General features: G+C 48.1%; 1 protein-coding gene across 2 annotated transcripts; it reads right to left on the bottom strand.

Annotated features, from left to right (window-relative positions):
• Positions 1-25129, bottom strand: TMEM255A (transmembrane protein 255A). Of its 2 annotated transcripts, none has more exons than XM_030967666.1 (9): positions 25004-25129; positions 20919-21061; positions 16407-16469; positions 11775-11864; positions 9954-10016; positions 8874-8962; positions 6055-6214; positions 4671-4814; positions 1-2695 (listed from the first exon to the last, which is right to left on the bottom strand). In XM_030967666.1, exons 1-9 carry the CDS (start codon positions 25059-25061, stop codon positions 2537-2539), a joined length of 969 nt encoding a protein of 322 aa, XP_030823526.1. In that variant the 5' UTR covers positions 25062-25129; the 3' UTR covers positions 1-2536. The 2 variants fall into 2 exon arrangements, with proteins under 2 accessions (XP_030823526.1, XP_030823525.1); XM_030967665.1 differs by having other exon boundaries at positions 6055-6217.
• Positions 25130-26515: the final 1386 nt, after the last annotated feature.

Raw genomic sequence — 26515 nt, forward strand, 5'->3', positions numbered from 1 at the left:
ACAAAAGTCGCACAATTTTATTTAACTTTGGCAAAGTAATAAAAGGGTACATATGAGTCACAAACTTGACATTCTCATAAGAAATGACAAATACAGTGCAGAATGTTGCAGTTACATTAAATGCTTTGTTTTACTCAAGCAGAATGAAACAGGTAGTTCAACAGAAAATACCTCCAGTAAGTTTTTAAATGTGAAAATGTACTTGTCCTTTTATAGTGAATTTAAAGCAGCAATGTAATTTTCGCTAAAATATTCCTTAGGAAAAAAAGAGAATTTGGATAATTTCCTAAGGTTAGTATTTTTCAACTCAAAACCAATGACACAATTCATCTCCTAATTGTTTCTCTGCCACTAAGTTATGTTCTCTTCAGGATGTTCAGTCCTGTCCTGTAGTGTCCCCTAGTCCTTCTAGCCCTATTTAGTTGACAGGCACAAATGGTTCAGTGTTTGTCAGAAGTGGGACAGGACTGTTGGCTTTTATTTCAAAGATAAAGCAATAAAATGTTTTCTGATACTGAATTAATGTGCCCTGCTGATTCTAGTTTTGTGAGGAGTTTTATCAAGAGAAGTACTCTCTGTTTTGAAATTGCCCACAATCTCTTTATCAGGAGACTCTTTATATCTCTTTAATTCAATAAAATGTAATATAAAATGGAGGATGCCCCAGTATATAAATTTATTTCCAGTACACAACTTATAGGAGCTGCACTTCCAACATTCTATAGTAAAACAAAATGCCACCAGGATATATTCTACATACACTACTGCTTTAAATCCTGTGAGCTGCATTCCTTTCTCCAGCTGTTTATTTCCCTTCTTACTGGAGAAAAGTCACACTTGCTTCTGGATAAAGTGTCATCCTTTAATGAACTAATATACTGATTAGTATTTGACAGTGGAAATGATAAAGGTAATACATAGTCTAGCCTAAAGGCTTTGCAAATGCATAGGATTAAAAACAGCATTATAAAGTGTGGGTGTACTTTGAAAAGTGAGATCAGAGACTTCAGTGTTTGTTTTTCATGTTGACAGCATTTGAATTTTTTTTATAGATTAAAAGTAGGTGCCACAGTTTAAAATCCAACTGGATTCTCCCCCAACCCACCAGCACGTATTCCATTTTGATTCTGAAAGCCAGATTTAACTTTTAGTCTGCATCAGTTGCAAGTAAAGGAAGGCAACTGAGGATTAGGGTCAACAAACTGATGCCAAGGAAATGATATCTTTAGGAAATAAGGAGTAAAATGTTAATGTTGTTTTTTATCCCTGAAGTGAGCAGTTGAGAACGCTCAGGTTGAGCAGGTCAGATCTGAACACTGTCATCTGAAATCACTTCCTGGAGTAGAACCACACTTTAGAGGTCAGTGTGTCACATATCAAAGCTGACCTTTTGTTATGCAAGATGCATGCAAAATCTGCTGGAATCTAGATCAATCAGCACAGTCATCAGCTGAAGATTAAATGAAAGTCACAACAGTAATTGCAAATTCCTCAGTTTTGTCCTATATTACAGGGTGTTGAATTTCATCCGTGTGAGACTTATATCCTTATATCTTGGAGAACTAGTCGTGGATATTCCTTATGTGCAGCCCATAATACAGCCACTAAACCAGTGCTTATTCAGGGTGCTGATTCAGTCCATTAAAAAAGTTAAAAGTTACAAGCTTAAAAAGAAATTCCCAACCACAGAAAACGTAAACAAATAAATAAATAACATTTTTACTGCACTGTTTCAGTGACTCGTAGACGGTTCCTGATGTTTTTTATAGGAATACAAGGACAATTTAGGCAGTGCAACCACCCAAACTGTTTGACTTCAGCATTACTTCCACAGAATTCAGAGAGACAACTCCATTTCATCTTTTATCTTAAGAAGCACCTGAAATAAAAACAGCTTGCCTCCACTCAAAAAAGCAATATTCTGATTATTTTGCTACACATGCATGAGGCTATCCTATGATGTTATCCTTCTCAAGGGGGTTACATTTTGAGGCACTGTCACGGTTCCCCCCCAAAATTTTTCCAGTGTGCTGGGCCAACAAGTGAATGTGAGCTAGGTCCTGTGTCCTCCCAGCCAGAATCCCAGCAACTGGAGCCCAAAGGCCAAACAAAACCAGTGCTGAGTGGTGCTGTCTGCAAGCACCCTCCCCTCAAACAGACTGATCATCTCTAGCAACTACTGATCTTGGCTACGCTTACTTCAGCTTGGCACAAGATGGAGTAAGGCAGACCAGAATCTGTCATCTGTGTTGGATCACTCGATTAAAAATCAAGGACTACATGAACCAAAGAGGCTGAAATTTAGGTCACCTGCTGCTCAGTGGCTCATTAAAACATCAGAAGTCTGTTCCCCTTTGTCACAGGCCATGGTTAAATCTTCTGAAATAAGTCTCGCAAAAAAGGACAGTCTAATCTAATATTTTTATTTGCAATTATCTTCTGGATTCTCCTGCTCCCTCCCACAGTAAAATACAAATACAAAATGTTCACACTTATTTCGATGGCAAATATGTTTTTTTCTTCTTTCCCACATTCTTTATGGCGTGTAAGGTGGTGGCTTCTCAAAAGGTGGGAAATAGGGTGGTGAGTAACGAGGGGGTGCATTGGAGGCCCACATATAGCTGGGGGATGGTGACAGGGACTGGGGGTCATCCGAGAGGCCCGAAGGAGTGGAGGCTGGAAACACGCTGGAATGCTGCAGGGAGACAGCAAAGGCTGCAATGTAACCATTTCCTAATGGAAATTACTGTATCAAAGGGATACTTCGTTACCAAACAGTTCAAAATTAACATTTCAAGGTTCACCACACACAAATAACACTTCAGATAACTTGTTGCGTTCAGAGTAAGGACAGCTTGTAAGTAACAGTTTTGAAAAACGAGGCTCCTTAGATTCAAAATTGAAGCTATTTTTTTAAAAATTCTCATCACTTCTGTGTGCCTGCTGCATTTCACAAAGACTGGACAACTGAAAACTGATTAATTCCTCTCAAATCTTGGGTGTCACACACCAGCCAGTAGCAACAGTGAATGAGCTGGTCCAAAAACCAGAGAACTGGGTCTGCCATTTTAGATTTGTGTGTTAAAGCCCGGTTCCTGCAAGGGCCCAGGCTTCCTTAGGAATTCTGGTGTGTTGTTTTTCTCCTGTGAAAAATGTGTGGAATGAGTGGGAAGCATTCTTGCACCAGCGGGAATGCATCCTTTGGAAGGGGTTTGAGAGGCAGGGCTTGCTCCACGTGCTGTGGGGTGTCAGGGGAGAGGGGCCAGGGTGGTTCAGTCACTGCTTGGAGCAGAGTGGGGCTCAAGGCAAGGGAGTCTGCACAGCAGAGGCTCAGCTAATGCTCCCACGCAGGCCACAGGTTCCCTGGAAGATATGCAAGGCTGAGACTTGGAATTTCACGTTAAAGAGGGACTTGGCTGTATGACATTTAGATGAGTTGAATTTATGCCCAGCTTTTGTGCTGTCTCCTGAGCCAACACCTGTGCTCACAGCAGTGAGACCCAGACACTTTGATCTGCCTGGCTGAGCTGTGCCAGCAGAGCCCAGCAGTACTTCCAGTTACAAAGCAGGGGAATCACCCGTGCTGAGCTCTCTGCAGGTGCTGGGGCTGCCACACTGGCAAGCTCTGGGTCAGACAGAGCTTAGAACTGCTGAGAAACTGAGAAAAGCACTTTGTAGCAGAGCTTGGTTTGGCATGCACTGAGGTTGGCATTTTTGTAACTGCAGGAAGTTGTACAGCGCCAGTGACTGTCCCAGGTTTCATTAATCTCAAAAATGAGTCACAAATACATCCTAGAAGTTCTGACTTAAGTGTTCAATTATATTTAGGAGCCCTGACAACAGCATTGTCCAGTGGCACTAGCAGCAGACCCAGGACGGTTTAGATCTGAGTTTTCTCTAATGCATGGCTCAGATGAGGGACGTGGTGGCGATCACAGAGCACACCTCTTTGTTGATGACCAAGATCTTAAACTCTTGTTAATAAAAAAAAAAGCCCCCTGCCGTGGTGGCTGTGTGATATGTTAATTAACATCACCCCTGTGGTAACATCCACCTGCAAGAAGAGCAGAGGAGGAAATGTCCTCATCTTTCAACAAGTGAAAGCTGATGTTGACAGCAAGGTTTACATGAAATCCCCATTTCCAACAGCACAGCTCCATAGCTCAAAGAGCAAGGGATGCATCACAGCAGAGGGGATGTTTGCAGAGACCCCTCTTAGGCCAGCTGAAGCATGTGGAAAATAACCACAATAAATCAGCTTCTCAGGCATCATGTGTCTTCAGGAGCTCAAATAGCTTGTCTCCAAAAGCTCTTCTATTTCTCTCAGACACAGCAGTTGGCCTAATAAAATCTAGTGCCTGAACACCTGGCTTCGCCTCTCTCCTCAGAACACTGCAGTGCCAGAGGCAGTGCCTATTTTTAATGTAAGTGATGGGCAGGCAGCAGGTCCTCCCTCTTGCCTTCACTTCAAGGACAGCCTTCAGGAAAACACTGCCTTAATAAGAGAGCGCTGCCAAGGACCAATGCCTAGTAGGAAAAATTTGGTATTTTCTGCAGGACCAAGAAAATTAAACTGTGTGAATGACAGGAAGACAGATCCCCATTGTCCTGCAGGCTGCCTGGATTGAACCTTGCTGCTGAAGAAGGAAACAGCCTGTAATGTTGCCCACCTGAAAGTCATAAGCAGAGTAGGGAGGCAGGTGAGGAGTGCTGTGGTAGTAGGAGTTGTAGGATGTCACTTGTGGCCTGGAGTAGTAGGTCACTGAAGGGTGTGCATTTTCAACACTGCAGTTCAGCGTAGGGAGGGAAGGAGTCTGTCAAAACAAAAAGAAGAGAATCTGAGGCTGCAAACCCAGTCACAGAAAGCTGAGAACTGAATGAAAGCAGAAATTATTCAAAGGAGCACTGTGTGTCTTTAGATGTCAACTCTGTTGCATTGGCAACTGGCAATCCAGTTCCCTCTCAGGCAGCAGCTACGCTCCAAGGTCACTTCATTCCACAGCCACTGATTGTTTCAGATTCCAAACCAGCTGGCAGTAGCCCAGTGCACACCAGTACTCACACAAAACAGATTTACTTCTTCACAAGTAGGAGAAATTATTCATTACTTCCAGATTACTCTGCTACTTGGTGCATTTTGTGCATTGCTGCTCATTTCTATACATCTTTGTTTGCAGAGGCTCTCTGGTGTGGCTCAAATCTCAAAGGGCTGTGATGCACAGCTGGGAATGTGTCTCCTGTTTTATTTGGGAAGATATTGGTGAGTTTGAAAAGAGTTCAGTGTTCTGAAACAACGTACCCTTAGTGCAGGGCCCAAGATTTCTTTGTAAGAAAAACATATAGCCAGGACAACAAATCTCTTTTCTGTGTGAATATTTTTGCGTTATTCCAAATTAGTCACAAGCAACTGAAAAAGCCCCAAATGTATGTGTTGAACATCCAGTTCTATTCCTTCATTGTGCTGTTTAGAACAAAAGCGTATGGAAGGTAACAGGCAGCCTGGTTAAGTAAAGGTATTTCAAAGGTCACATTACTAGAACAGTATTTTTTTCATTATCTGAAGTTTGATTTTGATCCCCACTTCACCCTCTCAGGTACTGCACCATGATGAAATTAGATGGAGAGTTTCATCCTTACACCGCTGCCTAAACAGTCTGTAAAGTTCAGATTGCTACTACAAAATCAACAATTAATGAGCAACCACCACACTTTTCCTTGTAGAATGTGAACACTATGAAAAGGAAGATAAATTTTAAAGAAAGAGCTTATTTTCAACCATCCTGGTATTGCCAATGCCTCTCTGATGGTTCCTTTTGAAAATACAGTCTCACAGTTCTGTTAACATTTTCTAACTGTGCTCAGTTGGTGACAAGATCAGAAAAGTGAATCACTTCCACTTTTTCATTATAGTTATTTCTTGCCCTTCTTCCTACCCTGACTGATGTAATGCATAGATCATTTGCATTGAAACACCAATAGTTTTCATGATAATTTTTAAAGGCAATTTGCTTGATTTGTTTTCTTTAATGCCCTGAGAAATTGATATCCTCTTACCATGTCTTTAAAGCCTCCAAGTATTGCTGCTGTGATGATCCCAAGGAACAGCCCCACTATGTTCAGAATTGTTGCTGACCAGAGCAAGTGGTAAAGGTGGATGATGTCCTGGCAGCTGCTGACATCAATGTACTCATAGTACCCTCCAGAAATCTCTACTCTGCTAGATTAGGGAAAAAAACAACAGTAATGATTAAAAAAATGCACCACATATCATAAAACCTAAGCACTACTGCTGGACAGTAAAATGCATTCTGCAACTCAGTGATAACCTGGCCCTTACTGAGGGAATGGGGATAAAGCCTCCTGGATCCCATGCTTGTGGCATCCACAGTCTCCCTGCACAGAGGGACCTCTGAAACAAATTACTTGCTCTGTCCTGAAACAGATGACTTTGTGTCTGAACCTGCCAGTTATTTCTTTAATCTGAAATTTCCACAGAGGTCCTGGAGGCTTACCAAGGACAAACCAGTCTGGAATTACCTTGGGAAATCAGAGTGTGCCCGAGGAGCAGCAGCTGCCCCCAGGCAGTGCTGGCTGCTCCCCAGAGCCCCAGGGAGGGGCAGCTGGGTGGGATGCAGGGGCCAGCACAGCTCCTGCCTGGCTCGCAGGGCTTGGCCACCAAGCCCAGCTCCAGCTCCAGCTCCAGCTCCAGCCCCCCTCACTGCTCTACAACAGCCTGGCACCTCGTCCTTCTGCTCACACTCTGAACCTTTTCCACACGCAGAAAAGAGAGAGAAAATTCAGTCAAATCTGGTTAGGGCATTATTTTGGAAAAGGAAAAGCAACCCCTGCAGCACGTGGGCTGAAGTCTTGCAGCAGAATTCTTCAGGAATGACCTCTCTGGCTGCCGGGTGGGGAACAGGCTGGCCTTCAGCACAGCTTATCAGATGTAGTGGCCTGCAGCAAATAGCCCTTCAGAAAACATATTTATCAGGGACAAACAGCACCAAGAGCTTATGAATGACTTATCTCCCAGCTCACATGCAGGGTTAGGCTCAAAGCACATGAGAGCTTGGAGGAAAGGGGGAAGAACTGGCTCATATTTAAGGTCAAGAAGCAGGAGACCCAGATTCAGCTCCTCAGCAGACTCCACAAGGCCTGCAGGAAACTGCCCCTTTCACAAGAGTCACCCTCCTCTGCTGATTACCCAACTTCTGCCTCTTTACCCTTTTTACTCCCACATTTCATTTAAGGAGGCCACTGCGGGAGACATCACAATGAGGAGATGAGGATTTCAAGCAGAATCGAGGCACCACAGGTTACAGAAACCCGTGTGCTGGCTGGCACAGCCTCTGTGTAACCTGAGCACTCCGTGACCCTCTAATAAAACCTGTGTGTGCTGTTTGCAAGTGCTCGTTCCTATGGAGATTGTGAGAGCCGGGATCCCTCAGAGAACATCCCGTGTTATTCTGTGCGTCCTGAGCAGCAGGAAGGGGCTTGTCCTGCTGCCAGAGCCAGGGTTCCCAGCATTAGGAACAATGCAGGATTGCTGTCACGTTTGCCGTGATTTCCATGCCTTACATGTGCACTAACCAGTCTGGAGTGTCCGTGCCTCTCTTACTGACACACCATCCTGCACCTCCTCAGTGCAGGATGTTTGTGTGGTACTAAGCAAGATTAAAATAACAACAACTGATATCTTCCATCAGTAGAAGAGAAAATGGGTCGGGGGGGTTCCAGAACCGGGACTGGGGGAAAAAACCCAAAATATCAACGAAACCAAAAGAAAAAGAAATACAGAAAAGTATCAAGCTTTTCCATTCCATTCCATTCCATTCCATTCCATTCCATTCCATTCCATTCCATTCCATTCCATTCCATTCCATTCCAATCAGTTCTCTCTCTAATCAGTATCCTCCCTTCAGCCAGTAAAAAGGGATTGTGTTCTGTAAACTACCCAAGGAGAGCAAGAGCTTCACACTTCTTTCACACACACAAAGTCCTACAGGGACCGGGTCACACTTCCCAGCACAGGGAACCACCCACCCTCTCGCAGCAGCAGCTTTCGATCTTCCTGCACCACAGTCAATGATATAAGTGGAGGCCAGCCCAGCTAAGTACTCTGAGAAATGCTAAGCCTGAAACAGCCCCAGGCAAGAGCCAGCAGTAAAAAAATCAATTTATTAATGCCTTGCTAACACACACTGGATACTCCACAAGGTATAAGCAGCACATGCTGTAAATTAAGCTGGCTTAGGCACAGTAGCCAGATCTCAGTGATGTGAATCCTCTGCAGTGGTTCTCGATTGGGAACCACCTTCTGCCTCACTGCACAGGGCTGGTTCGCCTTCCATCCCCGTGTGAGCATGACAGACACTCACTGGGCAGAGAGGACACTGGTTCATGAAGGCACAGATGGCACCAGCCTGCCAACTCTCCTCTCTGCTAGCAGGGTGGGGAATGGAATGGTGGCAAGGAAAAGAAGAACAGTGTCCCAGGTTTTTTTGCATCTTCTATATTCTCAAAGAAAAAAACCAAAACCCAGTGCCAACAGAGAAGGAAGGTGTTAAGACAAGCAACACTCAATAGTGGAAAACCTGAGGAGGACACCAAGCACGAAAGTCATGGAAATTCCTGTGCTCTCATTTTTCCAGCTGGGCTCACCCATAGCTGGGACGGCCTTGGTGTCTTTCACACCCACTTTACTTGGTTAGCTTTTGTCTGGGACTCCTCCTTGCTAACAAACACAGCTCGAGGTCCCTTCCCACAACATCTGCCATTAAGTGATACTATCCTCCAAAAGAGCTGCAAGCTACTGGCAAGGAGCATGACCACTGCTCCCCTTCCCACGGCCAGGAGTGGCATTTTTGGCTTACTTCCCACAGTTGTACAGGTCACAGCAGAAGCAGGTGTTGGTTTTTATTTTCGGTGTGCAGGGGGCGCGGCGCTGTGGGTGACAGACCGCCTGCGTGAATACAGAAAAAAACCACATAAAGCACAGAACAACACCATCCCCAAAGACAGTTTCTGCTGCTGTCTGGCCTGCTCTACATGTAGAATTCTCAATGATCTCCACGTTAGCCCCAGGCAGATTTTTCTTTCCTTATCTTGCTCCCACAAAGCCCTCCTATGGGAACAGAGATGCACAGGGCTGGAGCAGAGCATTTTCCTTTTGCTACAGGGAGCTCACAGACAAGCACGTGCCTGCAGAGGAAGGAGATTCTGCAACTCCTGCAAGCAGCCAGGGCCTTGCTGAACTAACCCACCTCACCCCAGGGCAAGGCAGAGCAGAGAGCTGTCAACAGCATGGCCCACACTGAGAGCAGATTCCAATAGTGGTGCAGAACTGACCAAAGTGTTAATTGTGCATGCCTGAGGGTGGTAACACACATGGACCTGAAAAGAGCACGGACCACTCCCCACACTGCTGTGTAGCATTTAACTTTGCACCCTCCAGCAGGTCTTCTAATTTAGTATATAATGGTTATTCAGAACTACCTAACTACCTGTGGAATTGTGAGGAAAACTCTAAGAGACAATCAGTGCTCAGCAAAGGCAGACAGACATCCATCCACACAACCAGTATGTGGCAGGATCATCCATCCCCAACAGGCTTCTCTTTGGAGAAGACAACAGGAGAGGTGCAGAGGCTGGTACTTCTTGCTCATATACACGGAGATTATTGCTGTCTCAAACCTTAACCCACCACCCAGCTCCTATGAGTGCACAGCTGAAGACCTAGAGAAACTGGTGAATTTTCCTATCCTACATCCCCTTCTCTCCATCTGCTCTGTCACTACTGAGGCAGCACATGGAAAACCCCCCTCCTGAGTGCTCCAGCACCCTGCTCCCACCCCAGGCCCAGCCTCCCACCCCCTCCAGGACACTGGAGCAGGTTCCTGCCCCTGCTCCAAGCAGCTGGGCCCTTGGCAGGGCTCAGCAGGAGCTGCTCTCACCTCAGGTGGGGTGGTGCTCTTGGAGTAGTACTGACAGCGCCCCGCGTACAGCGGCCGCAGGTCCTGCAGAGAGAAAGCACCAGGCTCAGCAAAACCAAACCCACTGAAAGGGGCTGGGGAAGGGAACACACTTTAGAGAGACCCTGATCTCACACCAGCCCCTCAGTGCAGCCAGAGCTCTGCAGCCCCCACCCCAGTGCCCTGGGTGATGTCTAACCCTGGTCCTTCGGGGCATGGAATTGTTACAGCCAGCATGGGAGGAGCAGTCTCTTAAGCTGGGCTCTTTGGGTGACAGTGGCCATCCTGACCTGAACAGACACATCCCAGGTCTGTTTGACCTATTTCTGAGGGCTCTTCTTGCTGAATCATAGCAATTTTTCATTAATTGTTCACAAATTTGTCCTTCCTGTGCTCTTCAGTGTCCTGTGGGAAGGCTCTGGTGGATCATCAACATTCCAGCCTGCAAACATGCATTAATGCCTCCCTGTGTGGCAGCTTTATCTCCAAGGCAAAGCCTCATGGAAAGCAATGCCAGACCTGTATCCACACCAGCGAGCCCTTCCCAGGAGCAGCCAGACTGGCTCTCCAGGTGTCTGAGCCAAAGCTCGGGCTGGCAGGGCAGTGGCAGCAGCTGGCAACAGGAACAATCCCTCGGGCTGGCATGGCAGGAGCAGGTTTCCAGCAAGGTGGTGACATTTTAGGACTGTCAGGTGGTAAAGTAAGGCCAAAAGCCCACCAGTTCATCAAGAGGCAGAAACCAAAGCCTCTCTCTGTCATCACAGCTGCTCAGCTCTGGGTGCCTCAGCCACCCCCAGAGCCAGCCGGGAGGAGCTGCCAGCTCATGCCACAACCCAACCCATGAGGTCACACCCTCCCAAAGGGGGTCAGAGGTGGCCCAGACTTGCTGGTTTCATCCAGACAGACAGACAGACACCCATCACACACGTGAGAGCAGCTGCCCTTTGCTCTGCCAGCAAATCCTGCCATCCGACCGCCTTCCACCACTGGAATACTCAGGGGCAGGAAAGAAGAGCCAGCTTCACAAGGAGCATGACCAGCCAGCTGACACAGGGAGTTTCCATCTCATGGGTAATTCTGACCTTCTGAAATTCCTTTCTGTTCTGATACAAATAAACTCCAAATGTGTCTTTTTAATCCCTTTTTACCAAAAATTTCAAAAAAAGTCCTCAAACTGCAGAGTTGCAGGACAAAAAAACTGTTTGCAGCTACAAATTTCAATCAAAAAGCTGAAATTGAATTGTGTCTTTTTATTTCTATAACAATAACTAAAGCTTCAGCACATCCCACTGTACTAGTGATTGGTCATGACAGCAGTATCTCATAATTTTTTAAGTCACCAAATGGAAGCTGAGAACCTACTGCAAGTGTTTCCTGTTTATACTGGAATGTTTCAGTGAGCTTCGTATCAAATTGCTTCATTCTACTCCAGCATCCAGTGATTCCCTCTGCATTAAGAACCAGCTCTGCCAACATTTAAAACAAAATAGATGCTACTGCTCATATCTTGTCCCTTGGCAGTAGCTGTAATTCACATTACATCTTAAGTGTTCTCATACTCAATAAACACATAAAGCCAAAAATATCCCCAAAGCAAAGCTTTAAGATCTTAGCGCTTTCCACTCATTTAAAATATTTTTTAAAAAATGATACAATTTTTCTAAAGCTTGTGATTTAAAGCAGCATTCAGCACACGATACATATTTACAGGGTTTGATGTGGGCTGATAGAGGCTTGCAGACCCATCAGTTGTTTTCTCAGAGCGCAAGCACTGCAGGACTGTGTTTCCCTGGCAGCACTTACGATGTGTCTGGCAGCAAAGACGCCGTCCACAATGGCACAGCAGAACGCGGCGATCACACCAAAGCTGATGAAGACGATCGATGCAACCAGCTGAGAAAGGAAAACAAAGCAAAGTATCACCTGCCTCTCCCTCAGTGATCAGGGCCCTCTGCACAGGGATGTGCAAGGCGCAGTCCATAAGCCCTGGAGCAATCAGTGACCCAGATGCTGGCCCGGCTGCACAGCCTGCCCTGGCTGAAGGCACTGGCTGTGTGTCTGCTCTGGCAGCAGTAGGAACATTGTGCCAGACTGGCTCTCTGGGGACTTGATAGAGTAATGCAGGTTTTTTCATGACTCCAATAGGCTAAACTTGGGCTGAGGATACATCTCCTCTCCTGGCTGCTGCTGTCCTTAACTCTCCCCTGGAGAGACAGAGGATTTCTCCTCTCCTCACCCTGGAGTGCTGTGGGGAGGAGCTCCTGTGAGCACATCTGAGCTGTGAGGATGCAGGAGAGTGTGAACCTCTCTGCTGGGACTGCGCCCTCAGGGAGCAGCACCGGGATGCAGGCACAAGCACACAGCCATGAGAGCAGAGGGCAGTGCCCAGCCCATGCCATGGGTGCTGCACACCCTCACAGCAGCCTGGCTGGGCTCCTGGTGCCAGGCTGTGCCAAGCACAGTCCATCCAGCTCCCACTAGAGAGAGACTTCCCTCCATCTGCAGCTTGAGAAGGGCAGTCACACAGGCATGACCCTTTTCCACTGGCCCCATCCTGTCTGTTCTTAAAATTAGGGTGAAAGCATTCAGCAGGTAAAGCAGAAATAATCTCCAATCCAGGTACAAGAAACAATGTCTATCCTCACTATACCACTTCAAACACCACCTCTGATAAGAGCCCTGCTCAGCTGGGGGAATGCTGATGAAGATCTGATGATGAAGTGCACCAGAGCTGACACAGCCCCTGCCACACCTGGGCTCAGCTCAGCTGCTGCCCCTGGGCTCCTGAGCAGCTCCTCACACAGAGCTCCCAACACTGACCCCAGTCCGACCTGCCAAAGCACACTGGGGGTATCAGCAGGGCTGCAGGGGGAGGGCATGCACAGCATTCAGACAGCCAGGGTCACCAAATGCAGCCTGGGGAACAGCTTTCAATATTACTTCACATATATTGAAATATGTTATTTCAATCTGTTGACAGTATTTCAGTGTAAAGAATGGGAAGCTCCGCGGTGGTTTTCCAACTCTGGTGACTGAAATCTTCAAGTGTCAGCTGCTGGCAGCTGTAAGAACTGTTTCTCCATGAGTACAAAGGTGACTCTGGTCATGGGGGAGCTGTAAGCAATAGTCAAAATCTCTACACCCCAAATACAAAGCTAACAGTTATCCTGGCCAGCACCTCGGGTCTCCTGACTTGGGGATGTTTGTTTTAAAGATCCAGGTACTAAGTTTGCTTGAAAACCTTGGCTGCTGCCACTGCCCAAGGATCCAGCTCTCAGAAAAACAAGCCAACCCCCCAGACAAATACAATCCAGAAGGATTCTATCTGTGTTTTTAAAGTACATCAGGATTTTTAGGTTAATCACACTGTTATCTACATCTCCCTAGGTAAAAACAGATTTTGTTCCAGTATCCTCGTGTACAGACCAGATCAGCTTGAACAATGACTGGAGGTGCCAGAGGGCTCACTTGGGGCAGTGGAAATGGCTTATTTAAAAATGAGAGAAAATAAAATGGTTTTCTAGATGAGGCAAGCATTCAAGGCACAGCATTCACTGGACCTGCAGCAGCAGAGAGAGCAGGCTGTGGAAGGATCCCAGGGACCACATGAAGGTGCCATGGCCACAACAGGCTACCACTACAATATTAGATGCTGTGCCACAAAGTACTTGCAGATGGCAGCAGGTGACAAGTTTTCCAGGACCAGATCCTACAGTGACCCTGTTTCTGTCAGCTGCAAACTCCTGCATTTCTTCCCCACTCAGCCCCACCCTTGGCATGCCTGGCTCCCAACTCACACCATCCATTACAAGGTCACACTGTCTCACTACAAAACCAGGGAAACCACACAAGCACAGAAAGTTCACTTTTGGTGGAAAACATGGGGTTTACTGTCTTTTGTTTCATACACACATGAAAGAGGATATTTGCCCTAAATAGCATGAGCCTTGGAGATGGGAAGTGAGCCAAACACTAAATATATACAATTAGGGAATTTGTCAGTCATCTCTACTCACAGACAGGAGCTGCTAATATGGTGATTTAAAATAAATACAAAGTTAATGATACTTTCATAACAGCCCTACCAAGAGGTAAGTATCTGATGCTCACTTTATTTACACACAGTTTTCTCCTTCTCAGATGTAGAAAGAAAAGCCTGAAAACCAAACACTGTGAATTTATGGTAGAGGAAAAAATCAAACAGCAAATAGAAATATACAAATGGAAAGGAATGAAAAAGAAGAAATGTCTTTAGAAAGAATGTCTTTACAAACAAACTGTGGGCCTGATGGTAGATAAGGCCAGATATGGAGAGAAGAAAGAAGCAATGGGGAGAACCATAAATTCCATAGGAATTCCACTAATTGACGCAGACTGTTACTCACTGGAGACTGTGCTAAATCTCTGGATTTAGAGAGAAAGAACAGAAACGCAAGGAAAAAGAAAAACAGGGTGTGTATACATTAGAAGGGGGTATTAGGTGTTTTGGGAAGTCTACACCTCTCATGTACCTCAGCCAATGGGGAAAGAGAGAGAGAAATGAGGCTGGGAAATGAGGATAAAAAAGAGGCTGTGTCCCCTAAAAATTTTGAGAGACCCCAGGAGAAATGACACATGGCTTCTCCCTTTATTCAATAAAGTTACAGGACTCCTCTGTCTCCTTTTGGACATAAATCTCTAGAGTTTGTGCATCAATTTTGTTGGCAAAATTAATTTTAAAAATCTTAGTTTTCAACTTGCTAACAAGATTATTATTTTTGATTTGGGGTTGATAATACTTTTACTGTAGCAAGCAGAAGTCCCTCTCTAGAGCTGTGAGATGTTATTGACTGATCCTCACTCTGTAACTCCAGTCAGCCACACCCAGCAGCATTCAGCCAGCAAAAGACAAACTTGGTTTGGGTAGAGCAGGAGTGTCCTGGGCTGAGGTTCCCTTTAGGTGATGGTACAGCCCCAGATGGGCTGTGAGGTTCTGGTTCTTACTCTTCCATGGCACAGATGAGTGCCATAAAGGTGTGTGAACTGCTGACTCCTGGCTTGGAAGCTGCTGAGTGGGCAGCGGGGTGTGTGCCAGAGCTGCTTGGGCACAAAAGCTCTCCCTTCCCTTCTGGGGCATGGCATGGAAGTCAGTACACCTGAGTGGGAAAAACCAGAGAAAAACCAGAGAGGTCTGCTCCTGTCAGCAGCTGGGGGAGTGAGAAGTGCTCCTGCAGGTGAGCTCTCCCCATCAGCCACACTGGCTGGCTCCACTCCTCACACTCACCAGAGTCAGACAGGTGTTCTGTCACCTCACAGACAGGAACCTGCACCAGAACACAGCTGCACAAGCTGCTTGTGGCTTCTCTGCCTTCAGCTGCACAAGAAGCCAGACCAAGGCTGCCTTTTAGCAAACCAGGACACAGGGGAAGTGCAGAGAGGTTGAAAAAAATAAATCCTCCACGGCCAGTGGTATCATGGAAACATGCAATGGACAAAGCTGCTGCTGTGAAGTGCTCCTGGGTAAGGAGGACATGTGACTAAAGCACAGGGACAATAAGTGACAGCTACTGCATGTCCTCTCTGCCATCAGAGTGGAGACAGCCCGCTGCCAGCCCAGGCAGCAGTGATGCAATCCCTGCAAAGCTGGGTCATGAATGTTTTTTAGGACAGAAAATGACAGAGAGATGAAAAAAATAAGCTCAGGCCACCCAGGGCTCTTCAGAATAATCAAACAAGTCAGAGCCACACTGCCACTCGTGGGCACTCCTGTGAAGAGTCCAGGACTGGCACAATATGGTCATTGCTCAACCACACACTGACATGCTGCTAATACATGATGAGCAAGAGGCTGAAACCCTGATAGGGCAGAAAGAACAGGGATATGTTCCTCCTGCAGAGCCAGGGTGAAAACAACAAAAATATCCACTGGGAAACCCACCTCCCCTGCGCCCTGTCTGCCTGTGGGAAATGTCCTCTCCTGCAGGGTCTGCCTCACCCTCTCCTCCATGCAGACAGGATGCTATGTGCAAAGCAAAGGCAGCACAGAGGCAGACTCTGGGTTTGGGCAGGAATTTCTCCCCTCTGCCTTTGCAGAACCTGCCTTGGCCTTGGTCAGCAGCACACAGGGCAAGCCTGAGCCCTGAGCCCCCTCCAGGCCTGCCCCAGCAGGCAGCAGGACAGGCTGCAGGGACAGCCCCAGCTCCCTGAGCCCTCTGCAGCCCCAGAGCAGCAAGGCTGGAGGGATCTCACTGCCAGGGCCTGGGGCTGGCACCGGCCAGGGGGCTGCAGCCCAGCAAGGCAGGAGGCAGAGTGCCCAGGGGGCTGCTCCTGGGCTGCCAGGAACCATCCCCAGCTCTCAGGAGGCATGCAACACTGCCCTGGAAGAGTTAGGAAAACTCTTTACACACAGTATTTGGGTTACTGACATTTTTAGGAAAGTTTTTATAAAGAACTTACCATTTGTCTTTTGTTTTCTATCAAGTTTGATCCAATTATTCCAAGGAACGACCCAAAACCAAGCTGAAAAACTAATGTAGTGTTAGCATTTAGTTCAGGATGATACCCAACATATTTTTCAAACAGACAGAATACAATTAAATCCAGAAGCAGCAAAAGAACTTTCTGCTGATGTGCGAGGTCTTTTCCTTCAGCAAGAAATCAGTGGAGCCTCTCATTAGCAGGAACTATCAGGTGTAGCCCACATATGACACTAAAAGCATGTGTAAAACCAAAAGGATGAGTTCTGAATTCCATGCCCCCAGTGATGCTGAGGAATGGCTGGTGGATGAGGATGTGCATTGCTGTCTTGGAGCAACCCTACAAACACTCAGGAGCCTCCAGATGCAAACCTAGCAGCACCAGTGCACTAAAACCTCCAGGACCAGGATTCTGTGACCTCACTGAGCTTGGGAGCCACCCCCTCAGCTCTCAGCTCAGAGTTCCTCAATGTGAAACATGAAATAAAGGAAATTTATACTTTGGAAGATTTAGCAGTTTTCTGTCTTCTCTTACTCCTCCCTCATTTCCAGGGGTGAGGATGCATCAGCCAGGCTGTTCTACCAGAAGAGCTCACACTGGCCCAACAGAATAAGGCACTGCAGCAAAAGTACCATCTTTTCTGGCTGCTGTAACTCACAACACTCATTTCAGCTCAGTGAAGTCAGCCAGGAGAGCAACTCCCCACCTCCCTTCTCCATAGCCTTAAGCTACACTAAGAAGAATTTTCTAGGACAGAGCACACCTCAGCCAGGACAGAAACAGGGACTTCAAGCAGGAACCATGGACTAAGAGGGGAGATGCAAAAATAGAATTGTGTCACACTGAGAAAGGTCTTTGGTTGGTGCAGAGCACATTCAACCCCATTTCCGTGGGTTGGCAAAATGAGAAACACTGGAAAAGTCCTACAGCTGAATCTGACATACTAAGGAGAGGCAAATCCAGACAACAGAGCAAGGGCCAGTGAAGATCCATGTGAGAATGCCCAATAACTGGCCAGCTCCCCAGGAAGAAAAACAAGGCATGAGACAAGCTGTAGAGATTCAAAAATGAGTCAACTAACCTGGAATCAATTCTTTGAGATGCAGGAATAGAAAACAAAGGTTTGATGAATCCAGTACTAACAGGCAGAGGCACGTGCAGAGATCAGCAGACACAGATGTGATGTAAACTTGGGCTTCAGCCTTCCCTTGCCCTGCTTGAGCCCAGCAGCCTTTGGTGCAGTGCTGCAGGCAGGGAGGGCAGCTGGCTGAGCAGCAGGGATTAAAGTGGAGCAGCTGATCAGGCTGCTGCTCCCCCACTGCCTGGCTGGCACTCTGAGCTCCTGCAGACCCCTGTCCCCACACCAGGCACCGGGAAGCCAGGGTTTGCTTACCACTGGGGGGACTGACAGGCAGGGCAGAGAGCCAGGGCACTGCTGAACTGCCCCTCACTGACCTGCCAGGGCTTCTGGGTTTATTATTTAGCTCAGGCAAACAACACCCCCACCTTCCTAAAGTAACAGATTTATAGTTCACGTCCAAGCAAAAAAAAATTTGGGACATCCAGGTATTAGCAGTGATGTGGATCCAGGTGTAATTTTCAATCTGGTGATATTTAGCAGAAGGAACTTGTGTGGTAACACGCACCTAAGGCAAATGCCCAAGAAAAATGTTTTGTGTCCTTTGAGCTTTAAGAGAAATATCCACATGGTGTTTCAGAGCAGCCTCAAAACAAAAAGTGAAATGCTTTAGATAATTTAAGATAATTCAAAAAGAAGAAATTAGAGCAAGTCTGTACATCCAGCAGGTGAAGACCAAAAAAATTGGTGGATCCTCATTAACAGGAATTCTCATTGCACTAATGGAAGAACTACTCATTCTTCTATGGATTGGACAAAGAGATCTCAGTAATGTTCCTCAGTTACATCATTTATTTGCTGGCGGATGTGATCCCCTGGGATATCTGTCTGAAAGGAGGACAGGACACAAAGTGAATGTGCTTTTCCAGAGTAAAGCCCCAAGCCAACATCCTTGGCAAGGAACCATCACAGAAGAGGTTTGCCAGTGCAAGCCCAAGAAAGGTCAGTAATTCACACAGATTCTGGCAGCTGCTGTAACTTGGAGACAACACACAGATCTCACAGTCTCACTTCCACAGGGCTCCTTGTCTCCTGCACCCGAGCATTACTCTTGTCTGCTGAACATCACTGCTGTGCTCTGGGCTCCCCTGTCCCAGCTCCGTCACCCAGCCACAGGTGAGGACATTTCCCACACAGACACAGCTCAGGTATTCCCTGATGCAGCTGAGAAGGTGTGGGTGGTCATGGAGGAGGGTGAAGGCACCCTACAGGATGTCTCTGAACCCTCTGCTTCAGCTTCTCCAGTTCTATCAATGAGGAACTGAGCTGCTAGAGAAAAACCAACTTCAAACCCTCAAAAAACCCAACCAAACATAATCCTACTGATGTGTGGAAGGTCTCCAATGCCTGATTCTGTCCTTCCTTGGAAGCAGAGGCCTGGGAAGATAATCCCCTGCATGGAAGCAAACATCTTTGCATCTTCCTCCTCACACAAGAGGTGCTTGCCCAAGAAACACAAGCTGAAGGAGGAAAGAAGGGTGGTTTAGGCATGGCAGCAATGAGACATCTGATGTCTGAGCTCAAGAAGAATTTGGACAATGCCCTCAAGCACATGGTGTGATTCCTGGGGCTGTCCTGGAGTTGGGTTTGATGATTCTGATGGGTGTCTTCCAGCTCAGAGTATCCTGTGACTTTATGACTCTGTGTTCCATAAGATGATTCCAGCCATGGAACTGCTCCACACAGAGAAATCACCCAGCATACAAAGAGACTTCTGGCTCTATCTGCTTGAGGACAACTCATGGAACACTCATTCACTGCAGCCAGCCCTTTTTCCCCAGTAAAGGGAGAAATCCCAGCTTGTTATGAAACATCAGCTATTTTAAGCACCTTCTGAAGCACCCAGCAGCACACTGCAATGTTTCCCTGTGCAGCGAGACAGGTGAGGTCATCACACATTTCCACAGAGCAGATTAATGAACCTAGGTGGGGAATTTGGTGACAAACACAAATTGCCAGGGTGCCTCTGAATAAAGAAACTCAACGCCCTTCCCAAGCCCAGGACTTCATTAATTCCTTGAGCAGACAAAGCCTTAGAAAAGCGAAAGGGATGCTGACGTTCCTGGGCCATAAATAGCTCAGAGATGTCAAGGGGACGTGAGCAGCAGACTCTGCCCATTTGCATCATCTGCAGGACCTGCTCTGGAGCACGAGGCTCTACTCAGGCTGGCACAGTGCAGAGTAGGTGGGGAGAGTCTGGAGCCAGTCTGTCATCCTTCTCAACACCTTCCTTCTATACTTCTCTTCAAAAGAGATCAGGCCTAAATGCAGGAGATGGTGGGACAAACCAGAAACCCTAAACCAAAGAGGCACAACATAATCCATAACAATGTTCCACACTGCAATGGCTGTAAAGGGGCTTTCTTCAGCTGTAGAAGAACTTGGGCAATGAAAGTATAAACCTCCCTGAGATCAGCAATGCATGGCAAATAAATCATACAGCAGTAAGACAAGAACAAGTCCCCACCTGGTTTTCTGGAATTGTTTCAAGCCTCCAAATTCAAGGCTCCAAATCAAATGTACAGCATCCTACAGCTGCTACACCAGGAGCCTCTAGCTGGGGCTACTGGCTGCATTTAATCTGCTGAGACACCTAATTTGATTGCAGTTCAGTGCTTCTTTTTCAGCATGCCTCAGACATGCACAGGAACAGAGCAGAACTTGCTGTCCAGCTCCTGTTAGAGCTCTGCTCCTGCCAGGAGGGTTGTGACATACCTGCCCCTCATGCTTCTGTAAGAGAGCATACATCTAATGGCAGGAAGGCTGGACGCCTGTGGTCTTCTCTAAATTAAGCCATGTGAAGCTAAAAGATGTTTCTTTCCCATTTTCAGCTGCTGGTAACAAAAAAGAAGAAATGGATGTGCTCGTGGCTTTGATGTACATGCTCCCCTGGCAAGCTGCCACAGCTCCTCATCCAGGAATTCCAATTTGTTAAACACTTCTGCAAGTAAACTTTATGACCACAAGTTCATGTTACCAGTATTTCAAACCCTGGTCTCTCAACTGCTTTTGGCAGTAAGGTCCTTCTTTGCCTTCTGCCTGGGCTTAGTGTGATCTATGTAAACAAAGAAATTCTAAAGTTGCTTCAACTGACATAAAATCTATTTATCTGTCTCCCCACTACCTCAAAATCAGGTTATTACCTAAGCTCAGAGGAAGCTGCCACTTGGATGGGATTTTTGCATGGGAATGTGCAGCAGGTGCAAAATAATAATAAAACAAATAAATCAAATGGTAATGAAGTAGCTGAGCAAAATATTCAGGACAAAATCACCCTTTATAACATTTTCAGCATTACAAGGGACTTTGTAGGCAATAAGTTTTCTAGACCTACCTAGGAGTTCTATACTTACAATAACCCCTGGGTAATAACCTCCAACAGTCACATTTTGGGTTCTTGTTGTAGCAGCTAGGCCCACCGTTAGAATTAACACTGACACAATGAGGAGAGTCACAGTTACGTAGAGGGAATTTCTTTTTCTTCTATTGAACGACCCTAAAAACACACACACACAACAGAATTTGCTGATTCCATCTGGGGAGAGTCACAGCGCCACAAATTTCTCCTCCCACTGCCAACGACGCCACGGTGAATTTCCCTTCTTCTGACTTGAGAATATTTTTGGGTTTGCCTGTCACTTTTCACCTTCACTAACATTGCTCTGACGTAGATGAAGAGAGCCTTAAGAACTGCAGCTCTGCAAAGCTCATTTAGATATACTGGAGTCTCCCAGCCCCTCTAGCCTGGAGCAATTGAGCTAATGAGAAATATTCACATTAGACATTTATACACTTTCTGATCTGTCTACTTGCATCAGGCTAAATAACCCCACTGCATGTTCTGAGAGGGGAATTTTGACTGTAATCATAAGGCATCCACAGTTTTCCATGCAAATAAAACATCACCAGTAACAGCCACTTCTCCTCTACTTTCAGCAAGGACCAGGTATTTTTAGATGCTTGAATAATGAATTTGTGGATTAGTAAAACTCATCTACAGCTGCCTGATGATGAGGTTTTTTTTTCTTTTCTATATTTATAGATCTCCCAAATGAGCATAAACATAAAAGAGTGATTCCACCAGCCAAGAGGAAAGCTGGCTGTGACACTACACTCAGCAACATCTTCAGGATGTGTTTGGTCTGCATGTGCTTTGCCATCTTTGTGTCACTTTGTGGAACAATCCTTTTGATCATATTCCATATATTATGTAGATACAGCCCAGCACCTGCAAGAATGGCTGGGATGATAATGGATTGTGGGGCCCCTGCCTGAATCCCTGTGGGCTGCTGGGGCCACCCTGAGTCCCATTCCCACAGCCTGGGGCTCTCCAGCAGGCGCTGGGAGCAGGTAAGGGTATTCCCAGCTCCCAGCACTTCTTTGGGGGTTTCAGGGAAGAGCAGGAACATGTCCCAAGGGCAAGGAGCAGCTTTCACCACTGCAGAGAGCATTCCCTGAAGCAAACTGCCTTGGGAATCTCCCTGGCAGCCTGGGCACAGTGAGGTAAAACAGAAAGGCCCTGGGGGAAGACTTGGTCAAACCAAGCACAAACTCCTAGTCCAAACTCTCCAGAAAGAGGAGCACACCAGGCCCTGCTGGGCAGCTTTCTGTCTCAGAGATGCACACCCCAGGTGCCCCCAGGCCCTTCTGTAGGATCTGTGTGTTTATGCCCAGCAGATCCTTTCACCCCAAAGATGATGCAGCCACACCAAGCCACACAGGCTGCTACAAAGGATCTCCCTTCCTCCACAGGGACAGCTCTGCACCTGCTCTGCACAGCAGCTCCCCCCTGCTCCCCCATCCCTGCTCCAGCTCCAGGGGCTGTGCTGATGGCAGCAGGGCTCCTTCTCCATGCTCTGGGCTGCCATGGGCACGGGGCTGGATCATTTCACCCACTGATGAGCTTGAAATCACAGACAAGGGCTAAACTTGGGGCTTAAAGACCCAACAGAAGGAGAGCACAAAATCACAGAAGGGTAAGGTTGGAAAAGACCACTGGAGGTCATCTAGTCCAACCTGCCTGCCCTACGTGAAAGGCAAGCGAGGTTTATAAAATAAAATAAAGCACCATCTTTTCTGACTGACCTGCTGTCTCTGCAAGGAAAGCTCTCCACCCACAACCCTTCTGCTCATGTTCCAGAGCACAGGTCTGACTGCACCACTGGGACATCACTGGTCCTAAGAGCAAGGAGCCTGACAACTGCCTGGTCCTTTGCTGGAATAAATAGCTAGATAGTTGCTCATTTCAAACAAAAAAAAAAAATTAAATAACTGCTAGAGAACACCAAGATTCAGGCTGGATATTTTATCAATGATCCTTAGTCTTTCAAGCCATGTTTTATGGGCTGGAGATAAAGGTACGTGACTGTTTGCTGCAGGTCACATTTGGGGTTACTCTCCTACATCTGCCAAATAAGTTAATAATAGAAAATCTAGGCTTCTAAATCACTCAAAAATCATTAAGAGATGAAGTCATTCTGTATGTACTGCCTCACAAATACTATCATTGTGCCACACTTCAGTTTCAATGTAACCATTTAAACGCAAGTGTCCCATAAACATCTTAAAAAATCCATAACAGTGGGACCAAAACTGGAGAAAATTTGCTGTTTCTTACATAGATCAATTCTGAACGGCGAGAAAGGATGAATCCATCTTGCTGGAATTACCAAACTTCTGATTACTGCTGTGGTTTGGCTGGCAAATGAGCAGAGGGTAAATAAGCCCAGCCAGGGGTTCCTCACACAGCTCCAGCGGGCAGGGTTGGGCTGGGGGGTGCTGTGGGCACTTACACACCCCAGCCAGTGCTCCTGCACTGCCATCACAAATGCTGCCAAAAGTTACCACGAAAACCACTCTAAAAGGAGTGTCTTGAAACACCATGTACAGATGCTGTAGTTGTTTCAGCACCATCATGTTTTTCACTCTTAATTTCTATGTTGTTTCCCAGCTTAGGACTGGCACACACCAACATTCAATAGAGAACAGAAACGTAATGTTTCAACTAGAAATTTTCTCAAAGCTTTTCAATATTCCTCATAAGATTACAAAAAAAAAACATTTAAAAACTTTTATTTCAAGTTCAGACAAAATCAGCCATAATCTTCTAACTTGATATTGAAAAGAGATGTGAAACTGAGGAGACAATGTGACTACCTCCACTTCAGCTCTATGTTGGGATATTCATTACATTTTTTCCTTCTCAGAAAACACCTTGCTATGCATGTAGACAGAAAGTGGTTTTGTACTTGTGTAAGGATGCCTGCAGCTGCTTCAGCATACAGACTCATACCCAGTATATCTCTAATAGCTGCTGAAGGGCTGCTCTGACAAAATCCTCTCCCTCAACGTTAATTTCTGCTGAAAGTATTCCCCATCAGATCATTTTCCTGTGTGCTCTTGAGCTTGGTATAGTTTATGCACAGAAGCTGAGCTATGGCAGCTTTGCCATCTCTGCTTTTAAGAGACAGCAATAGCCTTTTCTCTGGGATTTATCCCAAACAGATACCCCAAAACTTGCCGTGCTTACCGCAACATAAGTAGACAAGGTGATCCAAAACACTGTGCTGAACTCTGTTAGGGAGCTGTAAAGAAATTTATGCCATCCATAGCCTTGCTATTGCTTTTGCTAAAATGGCACTCCAAACGGGCACTGGTTTTAGAATGATCGTTTTTCTTTTAAGCATCAGAAACATCCTCTTGTTATATTTGCCCTATAAGCCACTCTAAAGACAAGGCTGTAGCAGGTTTTTCCAGATTACTTTAAAAGTTTGCAATAATGCATATCTTTGAACTGCCCTTGATTCACTTTTTTTTTTCCCCCGATTATTAGAAGAAAATGGACAAGATGGCACAGAAACACGACCGACTTCTCCATCTTGTTCTTTGGGGGAAAAGCCAGAAGCGAAGAATAGGCACAGAGTAGCAGCTCAAGGAAGAAGCCAGCTCCAACTTTCACCCCGGGAGAGCCGGGGGCAGATGGCACCGAGCCTCCCTCTCCCCAGCCCCTCTCCTTTCGTCCCATTTTTCTGCCACAAACGCGTCACGGTGGCAGCTGTGACCCCCCGCCTCCGGCTGCGAGCCCGGCTAGCCCGGGCGGGGGCCGCGGGGCTCGGGGCCGGAGGGAGGGAGGGAAATCGCTGGGAGGGACGGGGGGTCCCCGAGCCCGCTGGGGCTACGGGGGCAGCCGCCGGAGGATGCTCTGCGGGGCCGCGGCCGCCTCCGTGCGGGATGCCCGCCGCGGGTCCCGCCGCAGCGCCCGGGGCTGCGGGGACACGGCCGGAGCCGCGCTGGGCCGGCGGGAACGGCGGGGCGGCCGGGGGAACGGCGGGGCGGCCCGGCCGCCGGAGCCCCGGAGGGGTCCCCGGGGACCCGGCGCCCCGCACGGCCCCGCGGCCACCCCCCGCGTCCCCCGGGATCCCCCCGGTGCCGCACTCACCCACGGAGTCGGGCAGGGCCACGCCGGCCGGGCGCTGCTGAGTCAGGGACTGCCGCATGCTGCCGCCGCTCCCGCCGCAGCCCGCCGGGCCACGGCGGCGGCACAGCCCCGGCACCGGCCCCGGCACCGGCCCCGCCGCGCCTGCGCCTCGCTCCGCTCCGCCCGCGGCCGCCCCGGCTCCCCGCGAGCGAGCGGGCAGTGATCAGCGGCTGCGGCCGGAGCGGCTGCCTGGAGCCGGGGCCGCCCCCGGGAGCAGCGCAGAGCCCTTTCCCCAGGGGCTCGGGGAGGGACGGACGGAGCTCCCGCCCCGGCTCCCGGAGGGCAGAGGTCCCGTCCCGCACAGGCTGCTCGGCCACAGCAGCTCCCCACCTCTCTCCCCATCTCTTTGCCTTCAGCAGCTCCCACCCTCCTCCAATCCAGCTCCTCCAGGACATTCTGTCCGCCTCCAAAATCTCCCTGGCACCTCTGTTGCCCCGTTCTCCCCATCCCCCTCCTCCCTGAGGCGCAGGTGACAGTCCCCGGCAGCCACTCCGACACCGCCCCCGGCCCAGCGCTGCATTTCTCGGCACTCCGAGATCCCCGCTCCGGTGGCAATGCCTGTTGCTGCCTGTGCCCTATTCCATGGAGACAGCAATCATCTGCAATCTCCGTGTCCATGGCCAAGGAGCAAAAACAGGCCCTCAACCTCTGTTTTCCACATCCCATCGGCAAAATGGGGATAAAAGCATCTTCCCAGGAGGCTTCGTAATTGCTTGTAAATCACTCTAATGCCCTAGGCTGAAAGAGGTGCTAAGTAAAAATAATGTAATTATTTCAAGAGTATTTCATCAACTTAAAAGAAACGAATACTATCTCTGCTTTAAAACCCCCACACTTTCACTGGATAAGATCCTAATGACCAGCTTCTCCCAGGAGAGAAGGGAAAGTGAACACTGACAGCCATGCAAGAGCCTGGCTGCAACCGATTCCACTTCCCGAGCTTCGGGAAGACAACCCTTGCCCCAGGGCCAGCCTGGCCAGCAGATCCAGCTGTGGGCACAGCTGTGGGCACAGCTGCCGGCGGGCTGGCTGGGGCGGGCACCGGCACCGGTACCGGGCGGCAGAGGAGAGCGCAGCCCCGGCCAGCCCGGGGCAGCTGCCAGAGCTCTCTGTCTCCCGCTGCGCCCATTTATCAGCCCAGCCGGTGAGCGGCTTTCAGCCACGCTCAGGAGCGGAGAGGGAGGAATGGTGCCTTGGCACCGCGCAGCCATGCGGGGGCTGGCGCACAGGTCCCCGTGTCCCCGAGCCTTCGGGCACGGTCCCAGCCCGGGGCAAGGCAGCCTTTCCCCGCCCTTGAACAGGGCCTGGCTCTCTGGCGCAGGAAGGGTCACCGCTCCCATTGGAAAGGGGCCAGGAGAATGAGCAGGTGGATGGTGCCGAGTTCAGGCTGGGACAGAGGTGTAAAACGAGCCCCGCTGTTCCTCGAGAGCTGCGTGGACACGGCCAGGGACGGGCGGCCCCGCACGCTGGAGC

Source organism: Camarhynchus parvulus, chromosome 4A (assembly GCF_901933205.1).
Source record: "Camarhynchus parvulus chromosome 4A, STF_HiC, whole genome shotgun sequence".
Lineage (NCBI taxonomy): Eukaryota > Metazoa > Chordata > Aves > Passeriformes > Thraupidae > Camarhynchus > Camarhynchus parvulus.

Bases quoted from the DNA above. Each gene is read 5' to 3' on its own strand.
- TMEM255A (XM_030967665.1), bottom strand. From the start codon at position 25,061: ATGCGGCAGTCCCTGACTCAGCAGCGCCCGGCCGGCGTGGCCCTGCCC. The intron at 11,865-16,406 runs GTAAGTTCTTTA...TTCCTTTCTCAG, and splicing joins TAGAAAACAAAAGACAAATG to CTGGTTGCATCGATCGTCTT. The intron at 4,815-6,054 runs GTAAGAGGATAT...TTGTTTTGACAG, and splicing joins TTGGAGGCTTTAAAGACATG to ACTCCTTCCCTCCCTACGCT.